This window comes from Schistocerca serialis, chromosome 11, assembly GCF_023864345.2.
Source record: "Schistocerca serialis cubense isolate TAMUIC-IGC-003099 chromosome 11, iqSchSeri2.2, whole genome shotgun sequence".
Taxonomy (NCBI): domain Eukaryota; kingdom Metazoa; phylum Arthropoda; class Insecta; order Orthoptera; family Acrididae; genus Schistocerca; species Schistocerca serialis.
Window position 1 is genome coordinate 109,596,528 of NC_064648.1, and position 17,098 is coordinate 109,613,625.

The 17,098-nt window shown below is 44.5% G+C and overlaps 1 protein-coding gene across 1 annotated transcript in view; it reads left to right on the top strand.

Annotated features, from left to right (window-relative positions):
* Window positions 1-15,698: 15,698 nt before the first annotated feature.
* LOC126426505 (GA-binding protein subunit beta-1-like) overlaps window positions 15,699-17,098 on the top strand; it is a 67,350-nt gene continuing 65,950 nt past the window's right edge. Inside the window, exon 1 of the mRNA XM_050088412.1 lies at window positions 15,699-15,862. Coding sequence (XP_049944369.1) covers window positions 15,699-15,862 — 164 coding nt within the window. The remainder of the gene's footprint in view (window positions 15,863-17,098) is intronic.

Here is a 17,098-nt window from a genome sequence, read left to right on the forward strand (position 1 = left end):
GCATGCGCCAGCGAAAAAGCCAGAAAGAAAGTAAAAAATCCCAAATATCTCATAAATTGTTCCGGGTAGCGAATCAAGATTTTGGCAAATGATAGCACACAAAGAGCAGAGTATTTTGGTATATTATTAGTATGCGAAACTTTCGTACCTGCCGTGATAATCAAGCAATTACAGTTTTTTTCAATTCAATCATGTAATTTTTAAGGACCATCGATAGCTGGTGAAACGAGAATTGCTGTGGATTTTGTGAAAATATAAGTGAAGAGGTTGCACTTTTATTTTATTCTGAGAATGGGGGTGTTTCATAAACTATTGACCTGACTTGCCCACATTTACTTGCCACACACTATTCTACATCTACATCTACATCTACATCCATACTCCGCAAGCCACCTGACGGTGTGTGGCGGAGGGTACCTTGAGTACCTCTATCGATTCTCCCTGCTATTCGAGTCTCGTATTGTTCGTGGAAAGAAGGATTGTCGGTATGCTTCTGTGTCGGCTCTAATCTCTCTGATTTTATCCTCACGGTCTCTTCGCGAGATATCCGTAGGAGGGAGCAATATACTGCTTGACTCTTCGGTGAAGGTATGTTCTCGAAACTTTAACAAAAGCCCGTACCGAGCTACTGAGCGTGTCTCCTGCAGAGTATTCCACTGGAATTTACCTATCATCTCCGTAACGCTTTCGCGATTACTAAATGATCCTGTAACGAAGCGTGCTGCTCTCCGTTGGATCTTCTGTATCTCTTCTATCAACCCTATGTGGTACGGATCCCACACTGCTGAGCAGTATTCGAGCAGTGGGCGAACAAGTGTACTGTAGCCTACTTCCTCTGTTTTCGGACTGCATTTCCTTAGGATTTTTCCAATGAATCTCAGTCTGGCATCTGCTTTACCGACGATCAACTTTGTATGATCATTCCATTTTAAATCACTCCTAATGCGTACTCCCAGATAATTTATGGACTTAACTGCTTCCAGTTGCTGACCTGCTATTTTGTAGTTAAATGATAAGGGATCTATCTTTCTATGTAATCGCAGCACATTACACTTGTCTACATTGAGATTCAATTGCCATTCCCTGCACCATGCGTCAATTCGCTGCACATCCTCCTGCATTTCAGTACAATTTCCCATTGTTACAACCGCTTGATACACCACAGCATCATCTGCAAAAAGCCTCAGTGAACTTCCGATGTCATCCACCAGGTCATTTATGTAGATTGTGAATAGCAACGGTCCTACGACACTCCCCTGCGGCACACCTGAAATCACTCTTACTTCGGAAGACTTCTCTCCATTGAGAATGACATGCTGCGTTCTGTTATCTAGGAACTCTTCAGTCCAATCACACAATTGGTCTGATAGTCCATATGCTCTTACTTTGTTCATTAAACGACTGTGGGGAACTGTATCGAATGCCTTGCGGAGGTCAAGAAACACATCTACCTGGGAACCCGTGTCTATGGCCCTCTGAGTCTCGTGGGCGAATAGCGCGAGCTGCGTTTCACACGACCGTCTTTTTCGAAACCCATGCTGACTCCTACAGAGTAGATTTCTAATCTCCAGAAAACTCATTATACTCGAACATAATACGTGTTCCAAAATTCTACAACTGATCGACGTTAGAGATATAGGTCTATAGTTCTGCACATCTGTTCGATGTCCCTTCTTGAAAACGGGGATTACCTGTGCCATATTCCATGATTATGTCGAAATTTCAGCTGCATCATAATGTTAATGAGATGAATATTTGTAATGCTCTGTTTTGACACAAGTAGGAGATTTTAACACGGCAACAAGAGAAGTTACGTATTAATCAATACTCGCCATACTCCTTTGTGAATTCATCTCTCGTCAACTCCCTTCTTGGTCTGGCTGACAACTCGAAACCTGTCCTGTGGTGTGACATTTCCAACGGCTTCTTCTTTCAGAAATTTAGATTCACTGCGCATATTCTCAGTCGGATTTAAATCAGCGTGATACGAACCAAGTCTGATTGAACTATGTCCTTTAGTGTCGGCAAGTTTGTCTACCTGGTACCGTGGGGTTTTTCTTTTGTACAGCGCTTCAATCTCCAATAACTTGGCCTTATACATGCTACGTTCAGCTTTATTCGCTGGAACCTTTTTGTACCCAGAGGCGAATGTCCACTTCCATCCACCGCATTATACATCACAACAGAGTGGTGTGGCGCAATTTCCATTATTATTGTCGAATTAGGAGGAATATTTTGTAGCATAATACAATTTTCACAGCCGATGAATCTGTTCCTCAACCTCCACTTTGATTGTCAATCTTGTGTTTCAAGAGGTGCTGCACTGTTATTATTACCGCAGCGCCCACGCGAAACACTCGTTCACAGCACCCGACTACTGCAGAACACTTCAACGCCAGAAAATTTCGCTTCTCAACGAGGGCGAATGAACGCAGACGCCTCTGACGCCCGACACCACGACGCTCTGTCTACCCACGGCGCGGCGACAGCGTCGCTTTACCAGCCGAACCGCTGGCGGCCTGGGAGGGAGAGCCGGCTCGCCACAGGTGTTACCTGGGCGCCGGCCTCACGTGCCCTGCCGTGGGCCACACGTCGAAAGCGGCGACTAATTTTAAACGCACTATAGTTCGTGTAATTTTGCAATGGCGGCGGCAAATGTGTGCGAGCGTGCGTCAGGAGTCGCGGCACGCATCTTGCAGACAAGTTTTCCATTTCTAATTCTTCAGTTAAAATATGATATACCCTTTCAGATGACATCTGGCAACCGCGAGCAATTTCACGCACTTTCAATGGCCTATCCTCCGTGACCGGTTTGTGCACTTTTGCAACGATTTCTGGAGTAGAGGCACATCTTGGCCGACCACTGCGCATATCTTCAGCTAATGCCTCTCGACCAAATTAAATTCATTTGTCCACTTGGCAGCAGTTGAATACGAAGGAGTAGAGTCCCCCAATTTATTCTGGAAATCGGCGTGAATGTCCTTTGCTTCCATACATTTCTTTATGAAGTACTTAATCACTGCTCGAATCTCGATTTTTTCCATCTGCGCAAATCTCTACACGGGAACGACAACAGAGCCACGTCACCTCCCGCCACAGCTCTCTTCCGAGAGCACTGACGTGGCACGTGTTTGCAGGCAACAGTAACGCTAGCGCTGACCTCTCGTGGTGGTGACGAGAACTTTTCAAACCACCCTCGTGCAAAAACGTGCTGCTCTCCTTTGAACTTTATCGATTTACTCCATTAGTCCTGCCCGGTAAGGATCCCAGTCAGCGCAGTAGTACTCCAGAAGAGAAGAGACAAACATAGTGTAGCCAGCCTCTTCACTAGATCCGTCGCATTTTCTAAGTGCTCTGCCAATGAATCGCTGATTTGCCTTCTCCACAACATTTTCTGTGCGTCCTTTCCAGTTGATATTGTTCGTAATCGTAATTCATAGGTACTTAGTTGAAATTACGGCCCTTGAATTAGATTGATTTATCGTGTAACTGAAGCTTAACATAGATTTTTTAGCACTCATGTTGATGAACTCACACTTCTCATTATTTAGGGTCAATTGCGAATTTTCACACCATTCAGAAATCTTTTCTAGATCCTTTTGCCATTTGTTTTGATGTTCAGATGCGTTTATTAGACCATAAATGACAGCATCATCTGCAAACAACCTAAGACAGCTGCTCAGGTTTTCTCCTAAATCGTTTACAAGCATGTAGGTAAGGAACAGCAGACGGCCTATGACACTACCTTGGGGAACGCCAGAAACCACTTCTGTTCTACTGGATGGCTTTCCGTCAGTTACCACTAACTGTGACCTGTCTGACAGGAAATCACGAATCCAGGCACATAAATGAGACGATATTCAATAAGCACGCAATTTCGCTACAAGCCGCTTGTGTGGCACAGTGTCAAAAGCCTTTTGGTAATCTAGAAGTACGGAATCAATTTGAAAACCCCTTGTCAATAGCACTCAACACTTCGTCTGTGGAAAGGTTTAGTTGTGTTAGACGTTTTCTACATGCGTGTTGAATGTGTGTCAATAGACTGTTCCCTTCGATGTAATTAATAATGTTTGAGCGCAAAATATGCTCCCAAATCCTGCTACATATCGACGTTAATGATATGGGCCTGTAATTTACTGGATTACTCCTACTACCTTCCTTGAATATTGGTGTGATCTCTGCAACTTTCCAGTCTTTGGGTACGGATCTTTCGCCGAGCGAGCCGTTGTCTATGATCGTAAAGTTTGAATCTATTGCATCAGCATACTCTGAAAGGTACGTAATTGGTATACAGTCTGCACCAGAAGACTTGCTCTTATTAAGTGATTAAGTTGCTTCACTACTCCGAGGGTATCTACTACTAAGTTACTCATGTTCGCAGCCGTTAATGTTTCGAATTCTGGAATATTTACTTCGTGCTACTTGGTGAAGGAATTTCGGAAGGATGTGTTTAGTAACTCTGCTTTCGCAGCACTGTCGTCGATAGTACTTCCATCGCTTGACTCTGCCTTACCGCTAGCATACTTTACATACGCCCAAAATCTCTTTGGTTTTCTACCAGGTTTCGAGATAAAGTTTCGTTGTGGAAACTATCATAAGTATCTCACATTGAAGCGCACGCAAAATTTCAAGCTTCTGTAAGAGATCGCCAATCTAGGGGATTTTGCATTCATTTGAATTTGGCATGCTTTTTTCGTTGGTTGTGCAACAGTGTTATGACTCGTTTTGTGCGACAAGGGGGATCAGCTGCGTATTTTGCTATATTATTTGGTATTAATCTCTCAATTGCTGTCGATACTATTTCTTTGAATTTAAGCCACATCTGTTCTACAATTACGTTGTTAATTTGAAAGGCGAGGAAATTGTCTCTCAGGAAAATGTTAAGTGACTACAGAAAAGCTCAGAATGCCAATTACGTAGTAGATAATTTGTGTACGGTGACGCGACGTGTTTCGTTCTGCTACTGCTTGTCATTTGTCATTCCACTTTAAATAACTTAAGAGCGATGAACCGGGTCTCTGGCAATAGTTTCCGAGTCGTATCTTCACTGCAGTGTTTTTAGGCCAGACATTTACTGAAGGTCATTCACTCGTTCTCAGTGGAGCCGCTTACGCAATTCTGAATGTCAATCTAGAATCTAGACAAATTGTAGGCGTCGGCGCCGTTGTCTGTAAAAGAATAAGCGGAAATGTGTCAACTAAACAAGTGTTCAGGAAATGGAAGTCAAGGGGGTAGACAGGAATAGCAAAGCCGTCTTGGGGAATGTAACAGACAGTTCCTTTGTGTGCAAATATTACGTCCTGCGGTACGGCTTTAGTTACGTACATCAGTATTATTTCGTGGCATCCACTGTTAAGAGAGACAGTGTTGGAACGAAAAACTTGTATTTCGGTAACGCGAGAACAAGAAATACAGGGCGACACAGAATGTTTGTAGTGTGTAGTGGCAGCCATGGGCAGGTGGCAGCACTGCGGGTTCGTGACAGTTGGCGAGTAAACAGTCCGCCATCTCAGTAGTCATGGATCTGTGGAAAGGACGACAGCGTGCGTTAGGCATAGAAATGTTTGATAAAAACAATGATAGTTCGGTAGCGGACCTGAGTGAGTTTCGACGTTTTTATAATTTAGGACGCATGATGCCATTCCGTCGAAACACGCGATAAAATGTTGGATTAATAATTGAGGGACCGGATCCGCCCTCAAGAAGAAACCAACAGGACGACCAGGGAGTGGGCGTTCTCCAGCGGACGTTGATGTTGTGCGCGAGTCTGTGACACGGAGCCCACGGCGTTCAATTCGAAAGCAAGCAGCAGTGGTCGGAATGTCCCAGGATAGTGTTCGCAGAATTCTTCATGTCGATTTAAAATTTCATCTGTACAAACTACAGATGGTGCAACAATTGAAGGACAACGATTACGGATTACGATTAGGATTCTGTCAACAAATGACAACAAAAATAAACAATGACGATAAATTTCTAAACAAATTGTGGGTGTCATCTCACAGGTTATGTGAATAAACAGAACTACCGTTACTGGGAAAACACAAATGCTAATGACATTTATGAGAGCCCCTTGTACGCTATTAAAGTGACAGTATGGTGTGGTGTTTGATCACATAGGATTATCCGACCGTATTTTTTCACAAATGAACAGGGAAGCACAATAATTGTAACTGCCGATCGTTTCGTGGAGACGTTACGAAGTTTAGTTACACCTGCATTGAACAACTTTCCAAACGTTTCAGAAGCCTGGTTTCAACAGGACGGAGCGACATCACACACTGCACGGTAATCGACGGCATGTGCGCGATAACTGTTTGGTAACCGTGTGATGTCACGACTCAGTAACATACCCTGGCCCCCTAGCTCTCCAGATTTATCCGTTTGTGAATTTTTCTTGTGGGGTTACCTCAAGAGTAAAGTTTGCACGACTTGACCAAGAACCCTGGATGAGTTCAAACAGAGAATTCGGGATGCAGTTCACAGTATCCCAGTGGTCAAGGAGGAATCTCAACGGCAGATTTCGCGAATGGGTTCGTTCAGAAGGACGCCATCCAAAGGACGTAATTTTTTTTTATAAAAATGATAAATGCCGTCAATGTTTCGTAAATGGCAAAATTTTAAGGTTTCAATTACTTCTAGTTTTATTGGATTGCGGAAATTTTCCCGTTTTCCTGTGTCACACTGTACCATATTGTTATCGCCAGACAGTCATCATAATGCAATCTTACTTTGTTTTACCCAGATAGTTATGCAGTAAGCTAACGTAATCTTGCTTACTCCATGACGGACTGCAGGTACCTGAAAATTAGCTCTGTATTGCTGGATAGAGTTGTCAGACTACACTTATATCTTTGTTTTTGTTCTGTTGGTCATCATATACAGGGTAGGTCTCGGCTGGAAGGACCCACATGTTTCCCACAAGCCTGGGATAGGGATAGGTGGGATACTATCCGATAATAATAATATGTACAACATATTAACTTTCAGTGATACAATGTATTACTAGGTAAATATAGTTCCAATTACTTATAATATAACAAATCAGAAGCTAGCCAACCAAAAACTGTTTTTAAAAGAGTAGAAGCTTCAGTTAAGCTGTCAGTAACTCGATCACGAAAGCTTCCACTCACGTAATCCCTGATTAGATCCGATGCTCTTTTCAGATAATCAACGAATCCAACAGTTCTCGTCGCACTAATGACCTAAATCTCGTCTTAACGCGCTCCAGTGCACAGAAAATGGTCTCTCACAAGTCACTTGCGTGACCGACATTGTCAGGATCAGAACGTACCGATGTGCTGTGTTATACTGTGACGAAAGTACTCACGCACATCGTATGCAACTTCGCCAGGCGTCCGAACCGCTTCGGGAAAAACAAATGACATCCTTTGCAGTTCGGTCCGAGACATCTTCGTTAGTTCGCCGTCTTTTGCCCCACTCTGAGAATACGCGCCATTCACGTCTTGTTGCCTCAGTGGAATGTGTACTTCACGAAGAGTTTTAGACAATTCATTAAAGCTTTTTGGGAAAGTTTCTAATTCTATTGATAGAAATTCTCGATCGACGTTTGCAACTCATGAGAGAAAATTTAATGCGGCATTAGAAATCCAATTTTTTTAAATTTCATCGAAGTTTTTCGGGTCCAAACAAGATCCTTCTTTAAATGTTCGTTGCAATTGAATTTTGCACCTGTTTTAACTAAAGTTGCTTTAATAATGACTTTGTAGACGGAAATAGAACAGATTCCCTTTCGGTCCGCAGATACTAATGTCACTTCGTTTTGGCATAGCTAACAATGTTTTTCGTTTTTTTTTTTAAGATATTCTTCGTAATGGCAGCGTGGCGTGTATGTCGATACCAATATCTTCAGCTTGCATTAGTCATAGAAGTTGGGATATAAACGGAACTGTAACTCTGAAAAGTCTTCAAAATTACCTGATTCCTTTCGCTAAACATTTGATACGACACCAAGCTTTACGATAGTCTAATGAAGGAATTTGGAGATATTGGCTTGCCGGGGTTGATAGGTCAAAACGTTTTGAACGAGAAGGCTGTTAGAACAGTTTTGTGTTTCAAAAAGGGATCCATCAGCCCACCATCCCGTATTTCCGATGTTCTGCAATCGTTTCAGTTTGTCTTGATCAGCTGTTATTTCCGAAATTTTGACCACGCGTCAGTATATGTGCTTAAATGATTCGTGCATAAATACACTGGTAGACACCAAGGACCGAAGCAAACTCTTCGCTTCAGTGAGACTTGAAGTCGCGCCTACCAGCACTAAATTTAAAACATGCGCGTGACAACGCGCAAGAATTAATTCTGGTGCTCCCTCCTTCAATGCTGCTGAAGACCAATATACTTGCTGTCATCTTCCCAGCGCCATCAAAATATGCGCCAATTAGGCCATGCAAATTTAAGCCTAACCGGGCTAATTCGTAAGTTACAAGAGCTCGGTAAGCTTCTCAAATCGATTTCCGAACAGGGAACATATTGATCGCTCGTTCTTGTGGGATTCCATTGCTAACATAGCGCACGCAATTTACAGCATGATCAACAACGCCAACATCTTGGCAATAATCTGCATTGAAACTGAAAGATTTCGCTGTCTGGATTTGTTTGGAGATCTCTTCTTTAACTTGAAGTACACATATATTTATTAATTTATTTATAATGAGTTTTGACCAAAAGGTAATAAGACTATCTCTACCCTTACGTTTTCCTTACTTTTTTCTTTTCTTTTTGCTTTCAATAACTGCCTCGAACATGTGGCTTTTAGGAACTGGATCTGACTTCAATAATAGGAGAAGTACACTTAGAAACTCACAAAGGAGTTGCAGATATTGTCTGCGAGTGGGCATTGACTAAAATCAATGTGGGATGTTGAAAATTTGTGCCGGACAGAGATACGAACCCAAGTCTGCTGCTTGCCGGGACATATTGTCCTTTAGAACAGACACCACATGTTCGCAGTTAAGGCGAAAACGGCCAGGGATCTCTTCAGTTCGAATGCACACCAGCCTCGAACTCATACGGTAGTCTGCAAGATGTGTAGCCCCTTTCGCATTTTCGTCGGTTGTAGGTGACATATTTTAATCTGACTTTATTGTTTTTTTAGCAATTAAAAGAAACATTTAGGTTCATTACTATTTAAATACAAAGTGATCTCCAAGAGTAGCAAGTAAAGGGAAAAAAAGAATGTTGTTTTGTAGATTGTTTCGGTCTACACAGGCTGCTGTACGACATTGTTAGCTCTCTTCTGTTTCTCGCTTGCTGCTTGTTGCTTTTGTTGCCATTTACGGTTACTGATTTGATCTCTGCCGTTTTTATTGAGATTGAAGTAAAATTTTTATTAATTTGTGCTGTGTAAAAGAAGTATTAAAAATACAACAAAGATTATGTTAAACAGTGTAAGACCTATAACCAGAGATAGCCCTGCGGCAAGTCGGTGCTAATTACATCCTACGAAATAATTACTTCTTAATTCTGAAACTTGGATACAGGGAGAGAAATATTAACTGTTCCTTAAATGAGAATTCATTAAGAAGTGACTTTTTACTAAATAGGCAGCGAGAATTTTAAAAGTGATTTTAATCAGAAATTTTTAGAGTGAACAGTTTGCTACGAACCACAAAGATATTAACAGTGTCAGTCGTATGTTATCTTTAAACTTCAATAGGACGCAGAGAATAAAATCTCCGGTCTAGCCGGAACTTTTTCTTGTAATTCGTTAAATCACATTTTTGGCCCCTGCATGTTAGGAAAGATTAGAAAGTTTAACGTAACAAAATTATTTAACTGTACCTTAACACAGGTCGTCTTAAATAATCGATGTAGTCCGTTACATAGCGTGTGAATAAACAGTGCATAATTTACGTATCCCAAGCAGTGCGTATTAAAAGCTATTTAAAATATATATAACAAGGAACTGTATTGCTCTGGGGCAGAGGTGTATCTTGCCAATGTCTAAATACGACCAGAGAAAAATATTTCCAAGACAGCATCGTCGTTACCAAGTGGGTCGTAAGCCAGGGGGCAGGCGTAGTATGGGGGCCGCGCAGGCTGGGACCCGGCTGCCAAACGCCACCCCCACTACATGGCCTGTCCGACCCTGATTATGCACATACGTACATTGCTTCTGTCCCTCGTTGCCTTCGGCTATGCATGAGTGTGCCATAGAAGTGCACCAAGATTTCAGTTATTCGAAATGTAGCTACAAACAAAACGATTTCTCAAGTACTCCAGTACAACGAAGAGGTGCTGGAACTTGAGGGATTATCACACTATGTCATCGCAATTAAGCGGACATCTGGCTGAAAGTGACCTGTAAGTTCGTGGCGCCCTCCATTGGTAATGGTGGCATTCAGTACGGTGTTGGCCCACCCTTAGCCTTGATGACAGCTACCACTCTTCCAGGCATACTTTCAGTTAGGTGCTGGAACGTTTTTTGGCGAATGGTACCCCATTCTTCACGGAGTGCTCCACTGAAGGGAGGTGTCGATGTCGGTCGGTGAGTCCTGGCACGAAGTCGGCGTTTCAAAACATCCCAAAGTTGCTGTTGGTGCAGGCCAGTCCATTACAGGGATGTTATGGTCGTGTACCCACTCCGCCACAGGCCGTGCATTATGAAAAGGTGGTCTATCGTGTTGAAAGATGCAGTCGCCATCCCCAAATTGCTCTTCAACAGTGGGAGGAAAGAAGGTGCTTAAAACATCAATGCCGGCCGAAGTGGCCGTGCGGTTAAAGGCGCTGCAATCTGGAACCGCAAGACCGCTACGGTCGCAGGTTCGAATCCTGCCTCGGGCATGGATGTTTCTGATGTCCTTAGGTTAGTTAGGTTTAACTAGTTCTAAGTTCTTGGGGACTAATGACCTCAGCCGTTGAGTCCCATAGTGCTCAGAGCCATTTGAACCCTTTGAGCCAAAACATCAATGTAGGCTTGTGATAATGCCCCAAAAAACAAGTGTTGCAAGCCCCCTCCATGAAAAACATAACCACACGGCAACACCACCGCCTCCGAATTTTACTGTTGCCACTACAGACGCTCTCAGATGACGTCCTCCAGGCATTCGCCATACCTACACCCAGCCATCGGATCGCCACCTTGTGTACCGTGATTCGTCGCTCCACACAACGTTTCTCCACCGTTCAATCGTGCAACGTCTACGCTCCTTACACTGAGCGAAGCGTCGTTTGGCATTTAATAGCGTGATGTGTGGCTCACGAGCAGCTGGTCGACATGAAATCCTAGTCTTCTCACCTCCCGCCTAACTGTCATAGTACTTGCAGAGTTTGGAATCGCTGTGAGATGGCCTGGATTCATGTCTGCCTGTTACAGATTACGACGCTCTTAGTTGGCGTTGTCTGTCAGTCAACAAACCAGGTCGGCCTGTACGCTTTTGTGCTGTACGTGTCCGTTCACTTTTCCACTTCACTGTCACATCGGAAACAATGGACCTAGGGATGTTTATGAGTGTGAAAATCTCGCGTACCGACGTATTACACAGGTGACACCGAATCACCTGACCACGTTCGAAGTCCGTTAGTTCCGCGGAGCGCCCCATTCTGCTCTCTCACGATGTCTAATGACTACTGAGGTCGCTGACATTGAGTACCTGGCAGTAGGTGGCAGCACAATGGACCTAATATGAAAAACCGTATGTTCTTGGGGATGTGCAGATACTTTTGTTCACATAGTGTATATCGATCATATACAGTGCGTGAATATGAAAAGATTTTGAAAGGTTGTTGGTTGTGATTAACTACAATGGTGAATATCGATGTAGAAAAAATAAAATCGTTCTCGTCTCTCTGAAATGAAACAAAACACACATTTTCTTCCTGTACCGTTTTCGTTGCTTGCAAGACATCGAAGTATGTGAATTATCTTTCATTAGTTCTGCCGATAGTTGGATACAGACATGGTTTTGCACGAGACTGTTGTTTCCTATTACGTGATTTACATATGCAACCTTATATTAATGGCGTTCGTTTTGCGCTATTAAAACACAATGCAAGCGTCCCTTTAGCGGGACTTATGAAATCCACAGCCTGGCAAAAGCACTGCAGCCGATTTCTTTATTGTGGCCGTCATTCGCTGCTGATGTATATAAAGTGTAGTAGTTTATATGGTGTTTTTCGTTGTTACATACTGCTTATAGACTTAAAACAGCTCACGGAAATTTTTCTGCTGAGCGAGTGTTTTGTAAGCCACCTTTCTCGTGGGTGAATTATCTTTTCTCCTTATTTTTATCCCACTCAGCCTGGTAACTATTTTCGCCGCAGACTCTTTTATGCCGTCATTCCATCTCAGATTTATCCGGACGGCTACTCCAGGCTACAGATAAGACTTGGGACAGCGTGCTGAACAGCGGTCAGTCGGTGAGCGCGAGGGGCGCCGTCTGCGTCAGTGTCGTTACTGCCGGCGGGGCAACACGTCGCCTCTGCCGCCGGCACGCCTCGCTCACAGCCGCGTGAGACTGACTGCTCTGGCCAGTTCACTTAATAGCTGTGCGACAGTTTCAAATGAATTGTGTGTACGATTTTGTTATATGTTCCCCACTCGTAATTCATGTCCTTTGTGCCAGTTGTTAATTCCGTTCATTTGTGTTTGTACGACGTTGAGAAGAAAATTCAGGTGAAAGGGGGAGGGTGTGACTGGTTTGGACGCCAGCAAGTAGCGTAGAGTTGTCCCGCTGGGACGTCGTACTTCGGTGACGATGCGGGAACACAATCTGAATGGGCATTATTCGCGCACTCACTTCAAAATTCTCGCATCTTACCCGGAACTAAGGGAAACTGGCCAGCTCGAAGGCCAGTTCCCGTCAACGTTCTGGTAGCACAAGCTGAATCGGCGTTATTCGCGCAGTCCACTTCAGTTTCTCCTCAGCGCAAGCAGAGCTCTTCTTAGGCGACACTCCCCACAACACAGTGTCAGAGGGCGGTCACGGGTCAAGCCGGAGGGAAGCTGAGACAGACAAGAAGTGGCCCAGCTGGATAATGACATGAGTAAGGCACGGGGATTTGCCCAGTTGGAAGATAATGACCTAGTGATTTTCTATCAACGGAGCGTGAAGCCTCATCCATCCTGCTCACTTTAATATTTCATAAAGAAGGTCAAATATTATTCTAGAGCACTACTCCTCAGATCTGGACGTCTAAAGACAGCCGGGAGACCAGTTCACACTGATGTTTTGGGAACGGAGTCTGAATGGGAATTACTCGAGCTACCCACTTCATTACTCCCACAACACGCCCAGAGGTCATCTTATGCCATGTCGCGTGCAACGTGATACCAGAAGGTGGCCTCGCATATCACTACAGGGGACCTGCGAAAGATAAGGAAAGGCTGAACTGAATAACTGCTTAAGGAACGGGTCCCTGTCCAGCTACAAGATTATGACCTAAAAATGTTGTGTACTGTGTGAACGAAACACAAACAAGACTTAATCGTGCTACTCACATTAATGTTCCCTTAAAAATCCCGTATGTTATTTTACAGCACTTCCCTCTCAAAATAATACCACAAGGCCACCTTCTATGTGACTCTACGTAGCCTCTGAAAGCTAAGGAATGGCCCTGATAAATGTGTCCATAAGTTAGGGAAGTGATTTTGTCTACCTCTTATACTGCGTCTGATAACGTGTAGGAACGGAATCTGAATAAGCGTTATTCAGGCTGCTCACTTCAATGTTACCTCGCAATATCCAAGTAAACATTTTACACTACCATTACTTACAACATGATTCAGAAAGGAGATCCAGTATGTCACCACCAGAGAACTGAAGAACACAGGGAAATGATCAGGTGGGTAACGTAGTAGGTTGGTTGGTTGGTTTGGGGAAGGAGACCAGACAGCGTGGTCATCGGTCTCATCGGATTAGGGAAGGATGGGGAAGGAAGTCGGCCGTGCCCTTTCAGAGAAACCATCCCGGCATTTGCCTGGAGTGATTTAGGGAAATCACGGAAAACCTAAAGCAGGATGGCCGGACGCGGGATTGAACCGTCGTCCTTCCGAATGCGAGTCCAGTGTCTAACCACTGAGCCACCTCGCTCGGTAACGTAGTAGGGGAGGAAGAATGTGTTCTGCAGCTGGAAAACCGATTCCCACTGATGTCGTAGGACCGACATCACTCATGCTGTCCACATCAATATTCTCTCAACACATCCAGATCATTCTTGGCCACTTTACTTACAACATGATCCCAGAAAGTGACCTTCCGTTTTACTGCAGATAAGTTGGAGGGGATGCGGAATGAGTGAGCTCAATCAATTTTTCTCGACTCCTTGTGTTGCCATTGTCCGGTATCTACGCGGGGTCGGCGCGGTTATTCTTGGGAAGCGGCCTTGTTGATCTGACTGGTGGCGGGATGCCTTTGCTGTCGCCACCTCGTTCTCCCCCCAAAGGGGCATCTGCGTACCCAGCTGCCTGCACGTTAGAAAGTAAACGAATGTTCCTTACGTAGCGTTAACTTGGGTACTGTCCTGGCATTCACCCAGTCGGATGTGGAAAACCGCCTAAAAACTATATCCAGGCTGGCCAGAAAGCCGACCCCCTTCGTTAATCCTCCAGGCTGATTCGAACTGGGGCCAATGCGCACTCCATCCTGGAAGCGGTCACAGCTATTTGGGCAGGCAACGGTTGAGGTGAATAAAACTTACAAAACGCTTTGGGTAAAATCCGGCTGGAAGGTCACGTCTCGATAATATTGTAGGAATGGAATCTCAATGGGCCATTCTCCACGCTACAGTTTTCAACGTTCTCCCAACAACCCCAGAAGTTATTAGGTTGGTGCGTCGGTTCGTAGTGTTTTTGTTTTGCATGTTTGTATTCCAGTTGCTATGGGCTTATTTCACGATTTGCAGCTTTTATTTGTAGTTCACTTTTGGTATTCGAATTTACATACTGTCATGTTTTGTAATTTGGAGATAGTGACTGGAGCTGTGGGCGCTACGGAATATAAAGTCGAGTGGAGAAATCGGAACATATCCGACATATTCTTCTGTTTGAGTCCAACAGAAGGGTGAGGGCAGGGGAGGCGGCCAGAAACATTTGCGCCGTGTCTGCGGATGACGATACTGGACAGAGCACGGCAATAAAATGGTTGCCTCGCTCCAAGGAGGATCGTTTCGACATTAGTGACACTCCATACCCAGGAAGATCTTCGGGGTTTGATGAAAATAGTTTAGGCGCATTAATCCAAATGATCAGCGCCATTGCACTCGAGAACTGGTTGTTTTGACTTTCCTGCCTGCTAAACCAGTCATTCCGACAATTGTATTGTTTCCGATTTCTTTGCACATTTTCATTGTCATTTAGTCTTGGTTTCTTTGCGCTTCCTATATACTGCATTCCAAAACGACTTCTATTGCCGTATTCCTGTCCTTTCCTGAACAGTTTTGTAGTTTCTTCTTTCGTCGCTCGTTAGAAATAATTCTTGTATTTCATGCCTTTATACATAAAGAGCCATAATTACGTCTGTCGCCTTTACTTTAGGCACAGAAAGTCTCCAGAGACACCACCCATATATCAAGTGACAGTTTAGTGTTGTATTTACTAGCGTGGTCCTACTATTTGCTTTATTTGCAAATAGTATTTGTTTTTGGTTCAAGTTAGTATCGAAAACCTTGGATTACTGATTTGTTATGTCACCTTGACAAGGCGTGGGGGGCATGAGGGGGTGGGGGGTGCGGGGGATATGGGGGCCGTGGGGGGCATGAGGATCGTGGGGGCCGTGGGGGCCATGGGGGGCGTGTGGGGCGCCGCCCCTGGGACCGACCCCCATCCTGATGCCTTCCTCCCGGATTTTGCCCCGACATCGAAATTAACGAGACTGGCTAAAGAGTCCAGAAAGTTACCTGGGTGAGCCCATTCCTGTTCTGAACAAGAAATAAACTTTCTTTTAGGACCTTATAATTGAAAGGCCCCCAAAGAATGGCCACACAGCCTCTATCCTGTCTAGCTCCCTTCTCCATCCGTACTGAATTAAATTCATCTTTATTTTGAAGTAGCACTGAATTACTGCATACGTGCTATTCAATTTCGTGTCGTTCGTACATCTTTGTGATATGCTTCTCAGTTTCTTACCACTCTCCAAGATGTTCCTCAGCTTTTATGGTTCTGACGTACAATACTAAGATATGTCTTTACCATGTTATGGTGAATGTGAGAGCATGCATGATACACTCAAGCCATTTCGGTATTGTTCTGACGACATTATCAGCACATATCTTCCAGTAGGACAACGCTCTGTTACTGCGCCATTAAGCTCCTCTCCTGCTCTCATTTTACAGTGGCGCACCGGAACAGCTTCAGTTATGGTATGGTGGCGAACTGAATTGTAAAATAAACAGTGTGTGCCGAGTGGACGGTTATGGCAGACTCGTGGCTGCAGGGAACGCGTTCCCCGTTGTGCAGCCGACCTGTCGTAAGGGCGGGATTTCTTTGAAACGGGCATCGCCTCACTCGTCACTACAGCACTGCTTCCTGTGGCGCTCGCCCAGAAACTTTGCGTCTGCTGGACAGGGTAACCGTGCTGAGCTGCCGCAGCAGTGTCCAGGGGTCGTCCAACACGGTCTGCCACCTCGTGTACAGCACGACAGATGTTTGACCTCAGGGTGCAGGCAGAGTGTCGTTACTCACCACGAGTGTTACACAGCTCCATCCCTCCATGAGGAGCCCGGCTTCGTTATCAGCAGCATACTGAACGTTACCCATTTTGTCGTTCATGTTTAGGGGAGTTTTCGTTTGTTGAGGATAAACTGAAATGTGGAGGATGTACCCAACCCAGTCTTCTATTGCCTCTGCAACTCTGTAATTACGTTACGTACCAGCAAGACCACGTGCATCACACACTGTCTTATACAGCTCCACTACCGCTGACGTACCTCACCTCACCTCACCTCACCTCACCTGGCCATGACACACAGGGGCACACTTCTATGTCACGTTGTGTCAAACTGCAGCCCAAGATACCCCCACCTGTTCCGTAATGGAGCAATAAATCTTGCTAGATAATTCACCTGGGAAGTGCCTGGCAGAGGGTTCATTGAACCACATTCACACTAATACCCTATTACTCCACTCTCGCACAGAGCG